The sequence below is a fragment of the Cylas formicarius genome, unplaced genomic scaffold (genome assembly GCF_029955315.1).
Source record: "Cylas formicarius isolate icCylForm1 unplaced genomic scaffold, icCylForm1.1 PGA_scaffold_1__22_contigs__length_36826433, whole genome shotgun sequence".
NCBI classification, from domain to species: Eukaryota; Metazoa; Arthropoda; class Insecta; order Coleoptera; family Brentidae; genus Cylas; species Cylas formicarius.
Genome location: NW_026844264.1, coordinates 13,270,920 through 13,292,080, shown reverse-complemented (window position 1 = coordinate 13,292,080; position 21,161 = coordinate 13,270,920). Strand labels below are relative to the sequence as shown.

General features: G+C 34.7%; 2 protein-coding genes across 3 annotated transcripts in view; both read right to left on the bottom strand.

The window, feature by feature from the left end:
• LOC132696922 (uncharacterized) overlaps positions 1-21,161 on the bottom strand; it is a 43,329-nt gene that overhangs the window by 9,340 nt on the left and 12,828 nt on the right. For both annotated transcript variants that reach the window (XM_060662065.1, XM_060662064.1), the window contains exon 2: positions 15,361-15,670. In XM_060662065.1, the coding sequence (XP_060518048.1) occupies positions 15,361-15,366 (6 nt within the window). In that variant the 5' untranslated portion in view covers positions 15,367-15,670. The remainder of the gene's footprint in view (positions 1-15,360; positions 15,671-21,161) is intronic.
• On the bottom strand, positions 47-3,575 carry LOC132696921 (kelch-like protein 10). Its single transcript, XM_060662063.1, has one exon. The coding sequence runs from the start codon at positions 2,583-2,585 to the stop codon at positions 720-722; it is 1,866 nt and encodes a 621-aa protein (XP_060518046.1). The 5' UTR covers positions 2,586-3,575; the 3' UTR covers positions 47-719.

Here is a 21,161-nt window from a genome sequence, read left to right as displayed (position 1 = left end):
GACAGATGGATCACTGTCTGAAACGTTTTGTAATTAAGTCAAATAAAGACAATGGAAGTTCGAAGTTCTTTTAGTTCCGACAATGAAACATTATCTCCCCCATTCCAAGGAGCAGTGGTGCTGCTTTCACTTGGGGACAGATTTAGACGATTAAAACGTTGCGCTTTCTCTGGATGGCATTACTTTGAATTAATCTTTTTCTTAGTTTTTGATTAATAAGGAAACGCTAAAAAATGAGACGAATAAATTATAATACAGGAGCCAGTTTCAGTCAAACTCTGAAGAAGATGATTGGCGAAACGTCAACAAGTTCAACTCAGCAAAAACCGACGCAGGAGGAATCCAAAAGTTTTGTATAAAGTAAAATATAATACACATAATTCTAGCAACAATTGTTTTGCAATTTCCTTACCTAAACCTTAATTAATTAAACAAATCCAAGTAGTTAAGTTTCTTGTCTCAATTTCTATTAAATGTTAGTTGAAGTATTTTTTTTAATCCGCAACCGAAATATGCGGCGTCTAATTTGTTAAAACAAAAACTGATCCTAAAGCTTAAATTTTGGAATCCCGTGTATTGAAATCGTTCAACTGGAATGCAGGTATTTTAATTTTAATGTTTAAGCAGTTAAAGCTACGAAGTTAAACGAGCACAGATTATAGCAACGTTTTTAATAAAATTGTATAAGCAGCATATACAGCTAGAATGGATTGCATACGCTAAGCGTTGGCGCTATCGTCGCGATTCTTCTCGCGAAAATGCAACAGCGAGTAATCCTTGCTGTTGGGTAATCCGCTCAGCACACAAGCGCTCAGCGCCGATCGGTTCAAGTTCATCGACACGGCGTTGTCCCATTCGTCGGCAACGGTGTCGTAATACTCGACGGAATTGATGGTCGTGGAGCCGTTAAAACCACCTATAACGTAGATATATCCGTCCAAAATAACAGTTCCGAAGTTACTTCGCGGGACCTCCATCTCGCTGATTTCGGTCCAATCGGAGGATACGTCTGGCGTAAACTTCTCCGAACTAGTCAATCTCGTGTAGCCGTTAAAGCCACCGATAGCATACAGGCTGTCTTTAAACGACACTAGGTTCACCCCAGATCTAGCGGTTATCATGAAGGAAATGATCGTCCACTGGTTGGTATCCGGATCGAACATCTCTGCCGAGTTCATGACTTCCTGCCCGTTAAACCCACCCACGATGTAAATTTTATCGTTTAAAACTGCCGCGCTTGCATCGGACCGTGGATAAATCATCGACGGTATTAGTTCCCATTGGTTTTTGATGGGGTCGTATTTCTCAGCGGAATTCATCCTTATCCTTCCGTTATAACCCCCTAACGCATAGATATGGCTGCGCAAGTAGGCAACGCTTACGTAGCACCTGGAGTAGTACATGCAGGCGCAGTCGGTCCACGCGTGCCTCACCGGGTCGAAACATCTCACGGTGTTGAAGTACTCATTGCCGTCAAAACCACCGACCAAGTAGATTTTGTTGTTGTAAGTGCACATGCCGTGGTACGCTCTCGCGACCACGTCGGTATCTTTGGAAACGAGCCATCTTTCGGCTCTGTTGTCGTAGATTTCCACAAAATTGGTAGGACTGCCCGCACTCCAGCCGCCCACGGCGAACACCACATCGTACGGTACCCTCGGACGGTTCATGTAATTCACGAAGTTGACGTTATCGAACTGTTCGTCCAGGATCGTCAACACGTCGGTCATGTAGATGGTGCAACGGGTGTCTTCCTCGATCGGCGTCCACCTCGCCATCTCCACGATACTTTCGTAACATAGGTTGCCCATTCTGATACATTTTAACAAATCGTAGAGGCAACTTTTGCGTTCTTCTGGGCAATGGGCGAACCACGTTTGAATCGCGTCAAACACGGAATCTTCGGATTTCACATTCAAGTAATCGTCCGCCAAAAATGACCTCAATTGCGCGCCAGACATGTTGCGGTATTCGTCGTTCTCTCTCAGCACTTCGTTAAAATGGCGCAAAACGAACATGTTGCCAGCGTCGACGAGGTATCGACAAAAATACTGACTTGCAAATTTGATGATCTGCAAACAGTTGCCCGGAGCCAACTCATTAATGAGGAAGCGGCAGCACTCTTGCACGACGTCCAGAATTTCGTATTTATCGGCGTGTTGTAAAACTTCGAAAACGTTTGCGTTATTAATCACGCAATTTCCCGTATACGCGTAATCTAGAACCACTTTGAATGCGTCGCTGGAAATACTGACGTTCGCTTCCTGTATTTCTGGCTGGCCCCTATTGATCGAGTTCGTAAAAAGGGCCTTAAAATATGGACTCACTGTACAAAGGATGATGCGGTGAATTTTGAATTCTACGCCGTCATCGCAACGCACTGTCCCGTCGCAAAGTTGTTGGTTGATTCTCAACTGTTCCCAAATGGTCGGAAACTCCAACTTTTTGTTGGGGCCGTGCTGGCAGTTGCATTCTTTGCGATGAAATTTTGTTTTTTTCTGTCCCGTTCGGATTTTTTTCTTGTCGTTTATTCTCATCAGCCACACCCCAAGCGATTTCTTACGCATCTTCAGCTGAATACTCATTTACTATGTTGTAGAAACTACGTAAATTATTTATATAACCGTTCGATCAACGCGTGACACGTTTTGACATTTGGTCCATCGAAATGTCATAAGGACATAGATCAAGTGTGTGACACAAGTGTCAAGAAAATATTTAGTTTTGGGGGTAAAGGTGCGATTTCGGTGCCACGGCTGGCTGCGGTGGCTACCAACTGGCTCTCCAGAAGCTGCACTGGCGTCATTTACCTCAAATGACGATGAAATTTTAATCAAAGAAATACAAAAATATCCCGTAATTTACGATTATGAAAACAAAAATAACAAAAATTTTATTATTAAAGAAAATTGTTGAAAAAAGGCCTCTAAAGAATTACAAAAAGAAGGTTATTATCACGTTGTAAATAAATTTATGCTATTTTAATGGTTAAATCAAAAATCTGCGAAATGACTTGTACATTTTAATAGCCTAGTTATAGTTGTTAGCTAATTTTTCTACCACATACCAACCGGAATAACTACCTTTCCTCTCATTTAAACTAAAATTCGGTAAAAACTGGCTGCGGTCCTCCAGAAAACTGGCGGGAACGCTCCGAATTGTCTGCAAACTATCAGCATTTTTTATATGCGACAGAAGTCTCATTAGAGCTTGTTTACCAGCGATTATTTCACAAGAGTTATTTAAACAGCAAATATTTTTTTCGCTTCCTACGTCATACCTATATATTTTTATTTTGAGTTTCTAATCTTTGTTATAGACTTATTTATTCGAGAAATAATCTGGCTATAATAAAACAAGACTTGAAATAAGTAGTTACATATATAGAATAAATTATTTTTAATTTATGCTCTATTTTCCTTCCTAATTCCTTCTCGCACGAACATAACCTCGTCTCTGATGCGAAATCCATCAGAATCTTGAAAACCTCCAGCTCTTCTAAAATTATGCAAGGTTTGCATATTTTGTTCATTTGAGTCATATTCGTAATACGGGAATAATTTTTTTCCCAAGTATACATTCCTCAATAAATTGTGCAAACAACAAGCGGCAAAAATGAAATCATCGTAAACCTCTGGTTTTACATTTATATGAGTATAAAACACACTAAAAACCTGACAAAGTAAACCAAATGCATTTTCGGTGACTTTCCGTGCATGGGTCAGTCTATAATTAAAAATCCCTTTGGATATTTCAGAATTTGCTGAAGTTTTATTAAAAGGCTTCATAATATTCTTGTGCAAACGAAAGGCTTCATCACAAATAATTACGTATGGTAAAACTCTGTCTGAATTTGGTAATTTTTGATCAGATGGAAAAAAGTCTTCATTAACCAACATTTTTTTTATCAAATGTAGATTTATTAAAAATTGCACTGTAGCCTTCCTTTAAATATGACCCTACATCTAAAGCAACAAATTTATAATTTGCATCAACCGTTACAAGAACTATAGAAAAGTAATCCTTACAATTAAAATGTAAAGAAGCAGATTTTGCTGGTGCAAAAATTCTGACATGTTTGCCGTCTATAGCTGCCACGCAGTTAGGAAAATTTAAGCTACCCCAAAATTCTTCACCATTTTTTTAAAACTTCTTTGGTTGGTGGCGACAAAAAGATAGGTATTAAATTCTTGCGTATCGCAGCTAGTGTTTTCTTAATAATTATGATGATATAGCTAGGTGAAATTCTAAAGGCAAATCCACGAGATTTGAAGCTTTCACCAGTTGCCATAAACCTACAATCAACTAAAATATATGTATATTATCGAACATTTACTAAAATAATTAATTTGCTCAAGAAGTTATCTATATTTTGTGGTTCTCAGAATACCTCACTGCTAATTTTTTCTTTCCTTACAGTTGAAACACACAATAACGCGTTTTACCACAAACCGAAACTCAATTTCAGGTACTCGACGCGCGTTTCGCCAACCAAGTTGGCATCTTCAGTAGAAGATTAAAACCTACAGTTGAAGACTGCAAAAAACGATCTAAATGTATAAAGGATACATACTTCCATACATATAATTTGGGATTATCATTCTGGATCATTTTCTTAGCAATAGAAATGGCACCGATGATTCACTACATCAACAGAAACTGGCACGTTTTCAGGAACATCGGTAATTTTTTTGGCTGAAAACACATGGTCTTAAAGCACTACTACTACTATTATACTGGCAGCTTCTATAGCGCTATGCATATCTGTAAGAATAAACTATCTGTAAAGAGAAAAGAAAGAGCGGAAGGCTGGCAAAATGACAGTTATCTTGGCCGCAATTGGTACGTTCTTTTACGTTTTTAATTGTCTCATGTTTTGAACGCCCAAATATTTTCTTTTACTTTAAAAAGTCAACTTACTCATCTTTATCCTACATTAATAAAAATGTTAATTTAAAACAAAGAAATGCTGTTTCGGTAAAAATTATTTTGAAAAAAGTGCCTTCACAAATTCGGTTAGAAATATTGAATCGACATTTGAAAAGCTCTCACTTTTACAAATGCCTAAAGGAAAATTTTAATTGGATGTCATGTTCAATAAATCAATGAACATGAAATATTTTGTTTTTAGGTATCGTTTTTACAAGTTTAAGAGAATTAAATTTGTAAAGAAAAAAGTTTTAGAAGTATATAAGGCTTGTGTTAAAAATATACAGATATTTCCTGATTCAGCCAATAATTAATTTTTTAATACACAAAAATATGTTTTCCCGCCGCAGTGCTACTTTTAAAATTTTCTCGCATGGCAACACCACTATAGTTCGACTGGAAATATTTTGTCAGCTCTTTACACCAATTCACACATCAATCATATGCAAATAATTGACATTTCTTAAATATGTATAGTCCTTCAACCCCATTTTAATGGAAAAATCGACAAAAAACAAATTGTAATTTCTGGGATTGAGTCAAAAATTTCTATTCACGAATGCTAAATTCAGAGAAAGCGATTTTATAGTCAATACATCAGCCATTTGGCAACTGATTTTTCAGTAGAAATAACAATTTTACTGCCTAAATTTGCGGTCCGCCGCCATTAAAATGATGAATATTTACTTATGATACATTAAATTCAGATGAGCGATTTTCCCAGAATGCTATCAATACGCTGCACGTTATATAATATCCGGGTAAATGTTTAAATCAATTGCGGCTCTCCGAGCTCAGTTTGCTGTTAACGACTGGGCGGCGGTTATTTCGCTATTAATCGGTCAATTTAAAAGTTACAGCTGCCGGAGTTCCCTAACTGGTTCCGTCAATATTTTTTGGGATAATAAAATGCGTAAAAGCTCCAGAGCAACAAACTAGGACGATCGTTAAATCTATCTGGATCGTATTGCCATAATCTGTTTTCCTGAAGTGTGGGGCAATAAAAAATTTAATTACGTCCAATAAAAGCACCAGGCATTACCTAACTCCAATATGTCAGAAAGTAATAAGAGAAAACATTATTTTTGATATTTTCGGTGGTGGCGATAGTACTCTAGTTGGGGTTACATCCACTAAACGTACCTCAGAAAATATGCGGTAGATATCAGCAGGCCATTTTTGAAACTGAGGAAAGAAGTTTTAATAGGAAGACGTTCTGCCTCCGTTTCTCCTTCTGTTCCTCTTATTTGTCTTTTCCTTAAAGTAACAAGGAGAGAATAACCATTCTCATGCGAAATCAGTTCAAGAACTAAAGCAGATGTCAAGAACATCTAAATATCTTTTCTACTCCTGTCTGTAAAATGCCTAATTACACACAGATTTAACGTGCGGGAAGCAAAACTTTACCACCCCTCGCTTAGAAGTTTTTTGAAAATGTACCCAAAAACTAACTGTCGTAGAAAAAGTATAGTGCGCAACACGTTCGGTAAACTTTTTAAGTCACTCGTTTATTAAACACTCGCTACGCTGCGCTCCGCTCGTGTCAAATAAACTCGTGAGCCAAATGCCGTTTACCGCACTTGTTGCATAATATACTATTTTCTAAATGTTTTGTCCAATTTTTCGATTTTTTTAGCCAAGCATCGGATAACACTGACTTTAACTTACATATCCTAGCATTTCGTTAAATGATGACTGGCGTTTTAGGTATTATATGGGGTTAATATAAGAGTTATGCGTACAATAATTTTAAAATGTGGAATCATTTCGCCATCAACTTTTCTTTAAAAACGAATATTATCATTCCAAAGAATGTGTAAAACGTTGGTTACAGGTGATGATTTTTTTTAAATAGTTAATAGTATATTATGCAACAAGTGCGGTAAACGGCATTTGAGTCACGAGAATTTAATTTTTTTATCTCAAACGACAGGACTCGGATTCAAGGGTCAGGAAACTCACCTGGAAAAGTGACGATTCCCGCACGATAGATCTGTATATAACTAGTATTTTACAGAAGGGAGTACCAAAAATTATAATTAGTTGTGATTTATCTTAAAATACTAGGTGAGGATAATTGTGAAATATATTTTTTCTTTATTAAATTCAGTGCCGTTTTTAGTAATACAGACTGAAAAAATTAATAGCAATGTTATTCCTATAAAATAAGCATTATGTATCCCTTTTATTTGAATTAAACTATCCGCTGTGTTGATAATTAAAGATTCTCCTTTCTCGTATATACCTGTGGGTGCCCATGCACAAAACATTGGCAATTTCGGGGAATTACGTGGCGGAGTGTTGTTTTTTATGCTTCAGTTCATTACCCTAATCTACCTAAGGTTGAAAAGAAATGAATTTGTTTTGCATTACAAACAGTAAGTATTTGGAACTTTGAATCAACAATCCATAGGACACTTCGGTAATAGGAAGATATAGTTTTGAATATATAAAATAATTTATTTCGGTCAAGGTAGAGTAAAATTCAAATTTTTGTGGTGGTGTCTGGCAGTTTTAGTCGAGCCGAATTAAACTATGTTATTAAAATTTTATGTACTATACTGATTTTTTTTTTGCTAGATAAGTACTAAAAAAAACTTAGGAACGGCGTACATGCACATCGTTGAAGTACATACAAATCGCCACTTGAGAAAAGATAATAACTTAAGACCGTGACATAAGACGTAAAATAAGTGACAGAAATTTTTAGATTAATGAAATGTTTAAATGAAGTTTTATGACTTGACGGTCCAAAAGTCAGGCTATACAATTTTTTTTTATCAACCCGTTCATTAAAAGTTTATTGAGAAGTAATTCAGAAACGCCATTCAATTTTTCGAGTTAAGGCAAGTGCCAAGTGCGCTTTATTCAAAAAACAATTTTCAACGTGCTGTCACTTCTGTCACTCACCAGGAAGTTGTTTTGAGCTTGCTTATTTCAAATGGAACACCCGGTATATTGTTACATTTTGAGATTCATAGCTATGTGAAACCGTTTTTGAAATATCGGACCATGAATAAAAAATTGTGCTTCTATTTTAGTCATTTGCTCTTGAATTTTGTCTTGGCGACGAATGGGGATGTCGTACATCAAAAATGCGACAGGTTGCTCCCGCCACTTTGTAACATTCACCGTGAATCTAAAACAAATTGACACTATGAGCAATTGTGTGATATTAATTTTGTTAGTGACAGCTGTCGACATACAACGTATACTAATTATTAGTTGTCATGTTTGACAACCGAAAACAATAATTGGTTTTCCATGGCCAAGTACGTATATGAGAAAATGTTCAGCCTAACAAATATTATACCATCAAAAACCTAATTATTTCATTTGATAGAGAAATAAGTGTTTAACTTGATGACAGTTAAAGATATATTTTGAAAATCATAGCTTAGAAACTTTGAAAATGTGAATATTTACAGCCTAATTTTGGACACCTTGTATAAAAGTAGAAAACAAAAATAACAAAAATGTAAACCTACAAAAGTTTGCAAAATACATTTCAAAAATAGTATAGTATAGTAGTAATAGGTATAGGACATTATATACAAAATAAATTTTGAATTTCACACCGAAACTCAAAATGTAATTATACACAGGGTGTTCCTCTTGAAATAAGCAAGTTGACAGCAACTTCCGGTTGAACCTGAAGTGATAGGACGTTGAAAATGTTTTTAAAAGAAAGTACATTTTCAAAAGAGCTGTATTCCCAAACGAAAAACCCTGTATTCGACTAGTCGTCAATTAATAATAAAATAGGGACGAACAATAGGAAGAAAAAGAGAGCAAAAAAAGAGACAGTATTGTTTTTATTTTGGTATAAAATTCGCGTGAGGATGGCTCCGTGTAATGAAATATTGAACGTCAAATACTTTACGTTTGTCCCGTAATGGAATTCGTGCTTTTTAGCAGGAAAGCATAGAAATAAATATGTTTTTAGAGTTTCAGAATCTAATTTAAATTTTTAACGAACGTCTGGCAGACACGCGATCGACCACCACGGCAAGTCGTCAGGATGCGTATAAATTTCAGAAATTGCACGGGGCGTTTTTCAATGTGACGTATGTATTTAAAAAAGTAGTTAATGGACCGTGATATAAAAAAATCGCGTGCTTTTATATTTTTGCATAGTTTCTGCTATATTTTTACTATTATATTTTAGTGAATATTATTTCTTATTTTCAGTCGCTTGTTTAGTTTTTGTTTATCCTTATAACTAATTATATCTTGTCAGATTGTCAAAATTGAATCTCAAATATAATCGAAATTGCACCACGTGCCAAGTATATAAATGTTACATAATCTGCAAAGACCCTCAACAAGAAACTTCGGTTCACGATAAGAGAAACGCTTCCATGACTGTAGATAGTAATTTGTGGAAGGCCGGAGCACAGTATATATTTCTTATGAAGAATACTTGCCTTCGGCAAGATTTTTTCTGGTATCCGACAAAATGTAGCAGAGATGGCAGGTATTCTCTTGAATAAACTTGTAAATATGAGATTTCGTAAAAATCCCTTAAATTAATTCAATTTGTGTGATAGATAGTGTGATAGCATATTAAAATGCAAGACAGTAAAACTAATTCAATGCTCAATGCCAAAGAAATCCTTTAGCAAAAAATTAAATAGAAAAGTGTGTAGTATGTATATAGTGATAAATACTTAGCCTTATAGCTATGATTTATTCTTTTAAAAAGTAAACTTACAACTAACTCACTAAAAAACTATTAAAGATAGCTCATGTTTCGTTTAGGTATAGCCTGTTTCAATTTTCATCGTATAGGCTTTCGATGGGCCCTTCCCAATGAAACTTTAACGATGCTATTACCTATTGTTATTGGTTCAAGCAGTTAACAAAAAATTTAGGTATTCCTACTTGAATGACAAGGCAGAGGTGGGCCAGGTATACTAATTTTTTTCTGATATATTTCTTGAGTGTTGACCATTTGCGGCAGTGTTGAATAATCGTTTTTACTGTTATTTAAGTTATTTTACGAAAATATAATATATAATAAATAATAATAATGTGGCGTCGAAATTTTTTGTCGATTGCTGCAGAAGAGTCAGTAGAAGACTATATTATCAATAGTTGTTTCCACCTTGGATAAACTAAAAATATAAATATAGCTAAATCGAAATTATGAACACCAGAGAAAGGCAACGACAATGGAAACAAATATAACAATTCATTTACTGAATATATTTATTCGTTTCGAAAATTAACCCCAGGATACTTGACTCCTAGAATGTTAGTTTGATTTGAGTAGACTTCTAATAGACTTTACTTCTACTCTAAAAATGTTTTGTTTTCATTATTTTTTTCAATGTATTAGTCAATTATTTATGCATACATTCATTTGGTAATGAAGGGCTTACTATTACTATTATTATTATTATTTTATTACCACTTTCTTAAGATATTTTTGTTATGTATTTGTTATAAAAATTAAAAAAGTTTGTGGATGCACATTACTTACACACACTAGATATCACTCGTTAGCTATAATGTGGACCATAATGAGACTACAACTGTCAAGTCCTCCATATAATCACAGTCAAACGCCAAATCACATAAAGCGTTGGTAAATATCAACTAGATTTAATATTTTTGAGTTTTGCTGATGATTTTCAATCCAGATAAACAATTTAATGTTATTCTACGTACGCTTGTCAATTAATTAGGGACGTTTTGTCATTTTACGTTCACCGGTTCGACCTAATAAATTACTCCAAAACATTTTGCGAAGAACAATCCGAACCAGAATAAACAACGGAACGAAATGCCACCAACATCGACCGAATATGACGCGAGCATTAAATATACATCAATTAATCGATGTTGGTTGTTTCATTCGCTACTGAAAGAGTACAAATTTATTGGCCCTCTTCCGTGTACATTGGGCAAAGATAGTTACAAGGGTGGTTGTATTTGCTGCGTCGAGAGTTTGCAGTTTAAAATACAAACGTTTCGCATTCGCTTTTAAAAATGCGGTTTATAATACTTTGCCACTAGTGGTGATCCTTAATTAAATTAAATAATTAAATTAGATAACGTCGTCGCCTCGGCAAAGTTCTCTCTAATAGGTCACATTAGGCTAGAGCTAAACAGCATCGTTTAAAGGGGGCTCAAAGTTACCCTTTAGCAAAGAGTTTTTACCTTTTTGGATTAGGGTCGCATTAAGTAAGAACTGTGTGCTTCTTCTCTCCGTCTGCTTAAGACTTCGTGCATCCATTAAATGTGATAACGAATAATGAATACATACAACGCGTTAGATTCCATTATCATTAAAGTACTCCCGAAAGTGAACTGTTTTTTTCTAATTAGGAAACGATCAATTCTATTCCTAAAGTAAGTAGAGCACCTTTTACAAGCACTACGTTTCTTCTTCTGTTGCGTCTTTGTCGCAGCAGATAAGACCACCATTAATTTTTCAAAGAAACTTCCACTTTTTACAAAACCTCTGGATTCCGCCTTGCTAACGTTTCCCCGTTCATCCTGTTGGCTTCCTCAGAGCTTGACTGAAACTGGCAAGCATTTTACTCTGCACCTGCTTATATATTGTTTGAAGGAGGCGGAGCTACATGAGGGGCATAAACACCGTCTCGGATGACTAATTCCCATATTGATGACAGGTAAAGAAGTCGCAATTAAGATTGTTAGGTTGTTTATAGATTTCTATAGACTTTCAGATCTTTCGTTGGTAGAAGAATGAATTACATGCAAGAAATTTAGTTTTATCGAATAAAATGGTAAGTTCGGCTTCGTGATTGTGTTCGGCAACTGGTGATGAGTTTATTTGTCTTAGTCGTAAGGCTCTTTCGTGTTCTTTGAGCCTAGTTGATATTTTTCGTTCGGCTGTAAACTCCTGGCATCTCAATTGCAATTTTGTCTTTGACGGATCGAAGATGATGAGAGATTTTTGGACAAGTGGTAAATCGGGTTTTGACGTTATATTTCTTTGGAACATTTGATATGTGGTCAGTGATGTTTTGAATGCAAGGAAAGCAAGTGACCAGTGTACGATTGCTGTCGGCCCCATTTCTATTGGAAAGTTGTGGTGAAATGTATTTTGTGATGGAACGCTTAATATCTTTAATTTGGAAATTATTAGAGAAAAGAGCAGAGGTTTTTTAATTCTAGGTTCAGTGACTCGGACAACTCTGCTATCAACTTTGTTGTTGACATTTGAGATGCCAGGAGCATTCCATGCATATGCGTCAAAGAAAGAGCCTTAAGGCTAAGACAAATAAACTCATCAGCAGTTGCCGAACAAATCACGAAACCGGACATATGGACCAATATGGGACTCAGTCATCCGAGACGGTGTTTATGCCCCTCATTTAGCACCGCCCCCTCAAGCTCTGAAGAAGCTAACGGGATGATTGACGAAACGTTAACAAGTTTGACTCAGCAAAAACCGACTCAGGAGGAATCCAGAAGTTTTGTAAAAAGTAAGACCACTATTGTAAACTACAAGCAGGTACCAGAACAACAGTTCCAGCTGTACATATTTGTGATCACGGTGTAATGAAAAGACAACGTCTAAATATCAATTATGAACACCAGAGAAACCTAATAACATTGGAAATCAATATAACAATACGTTCTGTAAAAAATGATGGAAATTGATATGGATAATTAAAGGTACATCGCACGTATATTCTTTCTTTTCGGATGAATCTCGCATAAAACAAAATGCCACTTTAAAGCCTTTAACGGGCTTTCAACTCATACCGAACAGAAAAGAGAGCGTTCACATTTTTTGCCTCCGAAACTGCGAGTGATGAATTTTCGAGCTTTTGTAATAGACAAGGCGGAATGTTGTCAGCCTACATTAATGGGACATTTGATATTTCTCTCTGTTCACTTTCCGCAAGTCGACAAAATTTCGAAACGTCTCGAGTTTAACTCCTTATGAAATTAAATTTTGAGTTTAACTTGTATGGGGTGTTTCAAATCGAAGATTCTGACAGGACTAGATAGTTCTATTTTCGTTTTTATTTTTTAACGAATGTGTTTCAAAAGGAAAGTGCAAACTCTTTTCAACTTCCTGGATCTCTTTATTAAAAATATGGGAAAATATATTACAAAGTAACAAACTCATCGAACTTTGCTTAGTTTATCAGACGGATACCTTGGCGGATAACGGGGAAAAGTTAACAAAAATTAATAAATCTTCTGTAAGATGTGGTTGTAACAAGGGCTTTAAAAGTTGTGCGTGAATCTCGAAGTAAACCCGACGTTTTGAATTGCTTTTTGATTATCTTTACTAAGTGATGGGTTTGATGAAAAGCCCAGTATGCTGTAAAGATTTTTTTAATTCAATTTATTTTTTGATAGAGGAGTAAGAGCATATTCGGTTTTTATGTTTAGGTCTTGTTAATGCGCTTTTCCAGCAATGTAGATGATATATTTAATGATCTTATAAAATAATAGATTAGAAGGCAATTTTCTTCCATCTTAATTAAAGCAATTTCTTTAAACTCGTGGGAAACCCGACTTTATCATTTCATGTGAACCTACCTAATATACCAATTCAGCATTTTCTGAATTCTATAATAGTCTTGACAGTCTAGACTAGCTCCATACTCTATGTCGCAATGATTAAAAAGAGATAAAATAAGAGCATTGCAAAGCTCTTAACTGATATTTGGATTCGATATGGCTTTTAAAGCACAATAATATCTAATAATATATGGCTGGAAAACTTTAGTTGTAAATCAATAACTAGGGCTAAAATTTTAGTTGGTTCCAGATCCTGAAGTCATAGATTGTTAATACTGATTCTGTATCGGTAGAATTTTTAGTAATATTACCAAAAGTACCTAAAAGTACTCATCGAAGCAGCTCTGACTCAAACTATCGAGCATATCCAACTTATCTTAAGTGTGCAGCTTATCTAATTTTAAGTTATTAGCTAGAAATTTATTATTTATTATTATCTGTAATCAGACAATTACATTAACGACATCAACTTATAAACTTAATCAATGACAATGAAACATAATAAATTTGAAGCTAATAACTTAAAATTTCTAAATTTCTGATAAAGCACTTAGGCTCCTAAGTAGCGTATTTCAATTAACATGGAGTTACATATAACTTCTGGCGTAATCTTGAAAAATCCGCCTCGTTCTTTTTTTCGTCCGGGATGTTCGACATTAATTTTTCCGAAGGCACATTCGAGTTTAGAAAATTTTCTGCGATATAAAAGTCGTTCGAAAGTTTTCCGCATTAATAATTTACCCGGCTTTCGAATCAATCAAAAGTTTTATAATGATATGCCAATAGACTAGTTTAGACGATGAATTTTTTACAATGTAGATTCGATACAGTTTCAAGGAAAACACGACTTTTAAGTTTCTACCAATGACGAGTCTATTTTTTGGACTATGCCAATATGGTATTTGACAGATAAAGAAATAAAGTCAGTTCTGTATTGCAGCTTGTGAATAAAAACATAGTTTTTGACAGATAGGGGATACTGTTGGAATCTATCGAAAGATCTTGTCGATCTTAGGGAAACTTAATAACATTTCTTGGTAACATATGTGGTTATCTGTCTATGGTGAACCTTTTGGAATAAAAAATGCCAAATTTCTACTGACACACGTTGCTAATAGGCATTCAAAGTCTGGATAGCAGGAAATACATGCTAAATACCGGTTACATGTCGCGATTACAAGAATAATGTCATGACTTGCAGATTGACGCAAGTGGTCCCTTAGTCCATATAAGCTTGAACTTGTATACTTCCCTATGAGATTAATGGGGGACAAGAAAACTAAAAATGATTTTGATCCTAGGAATTAATCATTAATCATTAATTTTCCTATTTATGAGTCAAGCATTCAAAAGTCGCAACGTCTAACTAGAAATAAAGAAAAGACTGCTCAAGTGTCACGTATATAGGCAGTTCCCTTGTACCCACTGCAGACCTGGACCATGCTTGCACTTCAAGCATCTCAACACTGGTCGTATAGGGGAATCTGACAGATACGATGGATATAATAGATTTTTGAGAAAACATTACGAAGTGTAAAAACTTCTGCCGAAATTGTCAACATGTTCTTAAATGCGTTAAGTTTCGATACCTGGGTGACATCATGAGAAATATAGTGATTTACTGCATTGTATCTTCCAGCTTGCACAAAGAATCTTAGACCATGGCTTGGCATAACGACAGCCTAAATGACCTTTGAAGCATACTAATATCTCCAATGGATACCTAAGCCCATGAAAGAAAAAGCAACAAACAATCTCATTATTTATCGCTATCTGTTTTAATATTATTCAGATCAACTTTCCCAAAAGAGGATATCCATCCCCTATACCAACTAATTGCGTTTTCGTTTAGTTAACAAATGTCACAGATCTTTATTTTAAAATAAACACAAACATAAAGAAAATAAATATTATTACCTGCATGGTTATATAAGATCATTCCTTACAAGTAAGTCGGTTTCGTTTTGTACGTCTTTCAACCTTTCCCCTTGAGAACCAACTGCCACCCCGAAAGTATCGATACAATCGCTATCTGAATGACGAGTCGATTTAACACCGATCATTGCTTCCACCTCTCTCCCGAGAGAGTGCTTTTTCGAGAGTCAATCGGCGTAATTACATGGATCCGTGGCCATATTGCGCCCGAATCGGTTTCGAATTTGCCCGTTCTAAGTCCTTGTTGCTGCCACAATTATCACGGGCCGAGTTGCCGTTAGTGGGATTGCACCTGTAACAAAACCCGATTGTTATTCGAAATTGGAATCTGAAAGCTGTTAAAAGCAAACATTATTTCTACCTGCCTGGGCTCCGGAAATAATTATTTTGGAGAAGTAGGTCTGTGTGCGTCTGACTGCTGTGTTAGGAAAATATACGCCCTTAGGATCATTTATAAACGTGGTGCGTATATACCAAATAAATAATTATATTTAATTATTTATTTATTTATCAATGGGCCCACCGCCCAATATAAAATAAGATTCACATAAACAAAATAGTAAGAAACAAAATAAAATAAAATAAAACAAAAATAATACAGAAAGAAATAGATAAATAAAGACCCAACCCTAGTATGACGGTTTTCCAAAATATTAAAATTAATATAGGAGTCGACACGACAGTAAGAACACATATAACAATAGCGAGGCATCAACACATTGTTATACAATACAACTCAGACGTCAGAAAACGGAACAGTTTTACTGACAGTCTATTAGTTCTTTCTTAAATATTTTTGCACTCTTGAACCAGTCAAGTTTGTCCAAAAAGTGATTTGCTAGTACGGCCGATCTAGTAAGAAAAGAACTCTGCTCATACTTAGTACGATGGAACTCTACCTGGAAGGAGTGGTTTATTCCAGTTTTGCGGGGAGGAGCGAGAAGCCCAATCTTGCATAACAACTCAAGTCCATGAGAATTTGAGTGCAGTAGATTATAAAAAATGGTGACATCCCTACGCATGCGACGAATCGGGAGAGTTGTAAGTTAGAGAGAAATTTACAATCGACGTCGTCAAGTCCTTGGTGCTCCTTAAACGCTATATACCGCAGGAACCTATGCTGCGCTCTTTCTATGGCCTGTATGTGGATGTTATACGAAGGTGACCACTCACAGGAACAATAATCTAGGTGTGAACGCACGAGGGAGCAGAACAGTAATCTGAGAGACGGAATATTCTGGAAGTCCACTGTACAACGCTCAATAAAGCAGAAAACCTGAAGTGATTTAGACACATTAAAAGAAACATGGTATGTGTAAGTCAATTTAACATCAAGTAACACTCCAAGATCCCTTATTATGAAGGTCTGCAATAACGCGAACCTTTTATGTTATAATCACTTGGCTTCAGTTGAAGTTGATTAGTTGGCATTTATTAATATATAGTTCTATTTCATTCAAATCGCACCATAGCGAAACGTAATCTAAATCGGTTTCGAGTTTTATAAAGCATTTAGGACTCTCATATAGAATTTTAGGTCGTCAATTGGAAAAATGCATATTGAAAACATTTAATGAAGCTTGATTTTTAAAGATTGGTTAAAGATAATATAAAGGGGTCTAGAAAGCATGAAGCTGCAATGTTTAGTAATCCACATATCTATCATTAGAAGTGAACAAAAACATATTTCGATTTTCAGATTCCCCGATGATAGATTATAAGAATATATGAAAGTAATAATAAGGATAGTCAGCTAACGAAATCAACCAATCAAAAATTGACATATCTAATTTAAAAAAAACAATTTAAGTCCAATATCGTATTGGTATTTGCTTTCTTTTCCGTTTTTTTGTTCTTGTATTTTAAGAAACTTTAGTATTTAAATAATTTTTAAAATGATATTTTTCTCCTTCTTTGCAGGTAATTTTTAATTAGATAAGTGTCCTTTCAATGACTAACACACAGAAATACAATAATTTTGAACTTGCTGGAATGTTGAAAATTTATCAAAAATATTCCACATGCGACAGAACAAAAAAATGAAATGCTTTAGTAGTGTCGGAGTGAATAAAAAGAAGTTGATTTGTTCCTAGATAACCTCAGTACTGATAATTTTAAATAATTTTTCCCTTAAGTATACGTTTAAATGTATTTCGATGTGATATTATTAATATTATATAAGCTTGTTATGAGATACTCGTACAAATGTCAAATACCAAGAGCTTGAATTCGCTTTGTGTCGAAGAAGTCAGGCCCGAACCATATTATACAAATTTTGTTGACACAAAAGTTTAACGATGAGAGAAGTACGAGCTTGCAAAGCACGTTTTTAATGACTCGAATGTAGTCTCTGTGCATACATCTTTTAGAATCGCAACTTGGGTTATCCCTGGATTTGGTGATGTTTTTTAGACTTAGACTCTCCTTCAAAAAAAACCTCGATTTTTCAAATTAATGATTGGCTACCGCTCAACAAATTGATCAAATTGCTACCGCGTTTAATTACGAATTATAATGAATGATAATTTCAAATGTTTCTCATATTGGATGATCTGTCAATATTATGCCTATTATGCCTATTATATACAACGAACTATTAGTTTTTTTTTTCACAGCATCTTTGAACTGATGATCAAAATATATTTTTTCAATACAGAAATACTTATAACGAATTAAGAAGTCATAAAAATTATTTCTCCTAATAAATGTAGGACGTCTTCTGATTAGTACATAATTGGGTTTTGGCACAGGGAGAAAGAGAGTAATTTAGAGTCTAGTCTTTATGACATAATCTATAAGGGATCTAAGATTTTTATTTATTATTTAATATTAAATTATTAATTATTAAATAAAAAAAAAATGTGTTCCATCACCGTAATATTTTATCAGACTAGCACAGCCGTAGGTTTTTAACCCCTGGCGAAAAAATTATATAAATTAATCCCCCAAGGCATCGTTGGCGATATCATCGTGAGACTTTTTGCGTTTTCCGTCGAAATCGATAAGCGTAATTACTTTAAGTAACGCGACGTAGCAGGGAAATACAAAACAAAACAGTTACTACAATAACGACAGACGCGATGGGCGGGGAGAAACATCTGTTTACTCTTCGTAGTATCTCTACGGTCGGTTGTTTATGTTTCCGTCCAGTATCGTATTCAGGCCCTTGGTCAAGGACCTTCCAACCTCGCAAAATTTAATTACGGCAAAAAATGTTGCTATGCGGAAAATGTAGTAGTTTGTCATAAGCGGGGGTGAAACATATGTACTCGAATTTTAACTGTGGGTTTGTCATTTCACGCCCTACTTTTAATAGGAAACTGCCGTTATTAATACAGCCGCTGCTGTTGTTTAAATTGGCTTGTATTAATTTTCAAATCCGTGAAGGACTAAAACAAAACATATATATATATATATATATATATATATATATATATATATATATATATATATATATATATATATATATAGTGTTCGAAGATATAGAGTGGATTTTAAAATGGCGGTATGATATCCATTTTCTTATTTTGAATAATTTTGTCAAGAGCATATCATTTTGAAACATTTCATCATCTATACGAATAATAACCGTTTGTTATTTCGTTATATTTCCTTGTCGTTGCATACAACCACACAATAAGTATTGTTCAAATTTAATTCATTTTTGGAAGAAAATTGCATTGTTTTCGTAATCAGTCGCCGTCCGTGGTTGCCCGGTGTACCGGGTTCTACGACGAATTTCTTCTAATGCACTAATAGGATTAGAACCGTATCGGATAGCACTTTCATCCCAATCGGGCTAAGTTTATTATGAAATAATTGAATTTATTAACAGAAAATAAACATTTAAAACGGTTCTCAAAGAATTACCTAGTTAAAGCGACTGATTAGAACTAATAAACGTTGTCGGTTAAAGTAATTATTTCCCTTTCTCTAGTAAGAAACTAACTATTCTTTGCAATTTTGCGTCCATTTCGAGTTCTTTCTTTTGTAAAAGCGTATTATTACAATTGACAATATCAGCAAATATTATAAAAACTTCTAGTATTTTACATAAATTAATAAATCAAACAGAATGCCTTAAATAGTCATACTATTCCATCAATTGTAATATGGTAACGTCATTTTATTTTCAATTTTTTTCTTTCAAATATTATAGCCAAGACCATGCAGGAACTTCTGGAACATTATGTTTTCCTGCCTTGGTTGGCTTCTGGCTTGCAAGGTACTGCATTTTTAATTACCCTTTACAAATAACTCCTTTATTATGTTATTGCTCTTTTATTATGTAGCATTCACCCCGTGCCGAGTGAGCTGTACAATTTCCGCTTGAAATTTTGTATTCGAACAAGCAGACACGTTACGCAAACAAAACGGCCGTGTAAATTGTTAATTCGTTAAGTTTCGCCGTGTTACGACGTGCAGATAAGAAAGGACACACGTGTCCTTAATAAAGCTTCTCAGGAAGGTTTGCAGTACATTAATGACACGCAAGGGTAAAAGCGGTAGACAGTTCAAGTGAAAAGCCTTCCAAATGAAACGAACGTTCATTATTTGGAACTGGAGATTTCTAAAAAAGATACAATAGACTCACGATATGTGAACTAAAACATAGACTATTCATATATTCCCATTCTGTTTACACTGTTATTTTTGAGCAAAGTTCACTGAATGTGCAATATTTTTAAATCTGTAGCATTGCGTTGAGTACGTTACATTTTCATATCACATAGATGCATAGGGTGAGCGAAATTGAAAGGCGAAAAATTATTTTTAAACTAAATGTAAGGTTTTTTATAAGGTCGTAGTTAGACGTGGTCTTAGAAAATGAGCTCGTTGAGCCTATTTATATCAATTATACTTGTTTTTATTAAAAATGTCGGAGATATAAGCCATGTCTGTAGCTGTCAACGTCAATTAAATCCATAATCTTATTCGATATTCGATTCTGTTTTGGCAATCCCGAATCAACTGTATTTCAAATAATTAATTTAATTCACTTGTTTTCGATGCAGATTTTTTTCTTTCTTCTTCCGAGAATAGCAGTTGGAATAAAGTAAATTGGTTTAGTCGTATAAAAATAAGTAATGCCGCCGCGTATACCGAACAAATAAATTTCCATAATGTCGGGTAATTGGTCATTCCGACAATGAAATAGTGGTCGAGGAGAAGTTTAGAAAAGCCAGTCGTGTATCTTCACATACGAGATACTTGAGACCACCTCTCGCATTATTTGCCCGCTATAAATTTCTACGGATTTGTTGTTTTTAGTGTCAGATACTTTCCTTGAAATGAACTGAGATTCAATACCAGCAATTCGTTACGCACTGTACCTACATGCTTTTATATTTCCATTTAAATTTGTAGGTTTTATAGAATGTGAATATTGCAAATATTGGTTTTAGAGGTTTCGCTTACAGTCTTAGATCGTAATAAAGGCCTGCAAGATAATTCTATTAATATTAAATAGAATTCTGTAGAGGTTCGGATTTTAGATGCAGGAGTTTCTTATATGAGTATAAATGTTGAGATAAGTATTGTATTTATTCTGGTTCCTTAATGACATTATAATCCAGCATGATTTTCTTGCAATATCGCTTATCTTTAATCTGCCATTAAAACAAAATAAAATCCGACAATTTCTAAAACATCTTTGTTTTCTTCAGTATTTAAAACTAGCCTTCTGAATGATGCCGCAAACTATAGTCAGGATGGGAGAATCATAGAGTAAAGTTCATTATCTCGTTGGTTTCAAAAGATATAACAAAGTGGTAAATACAAAA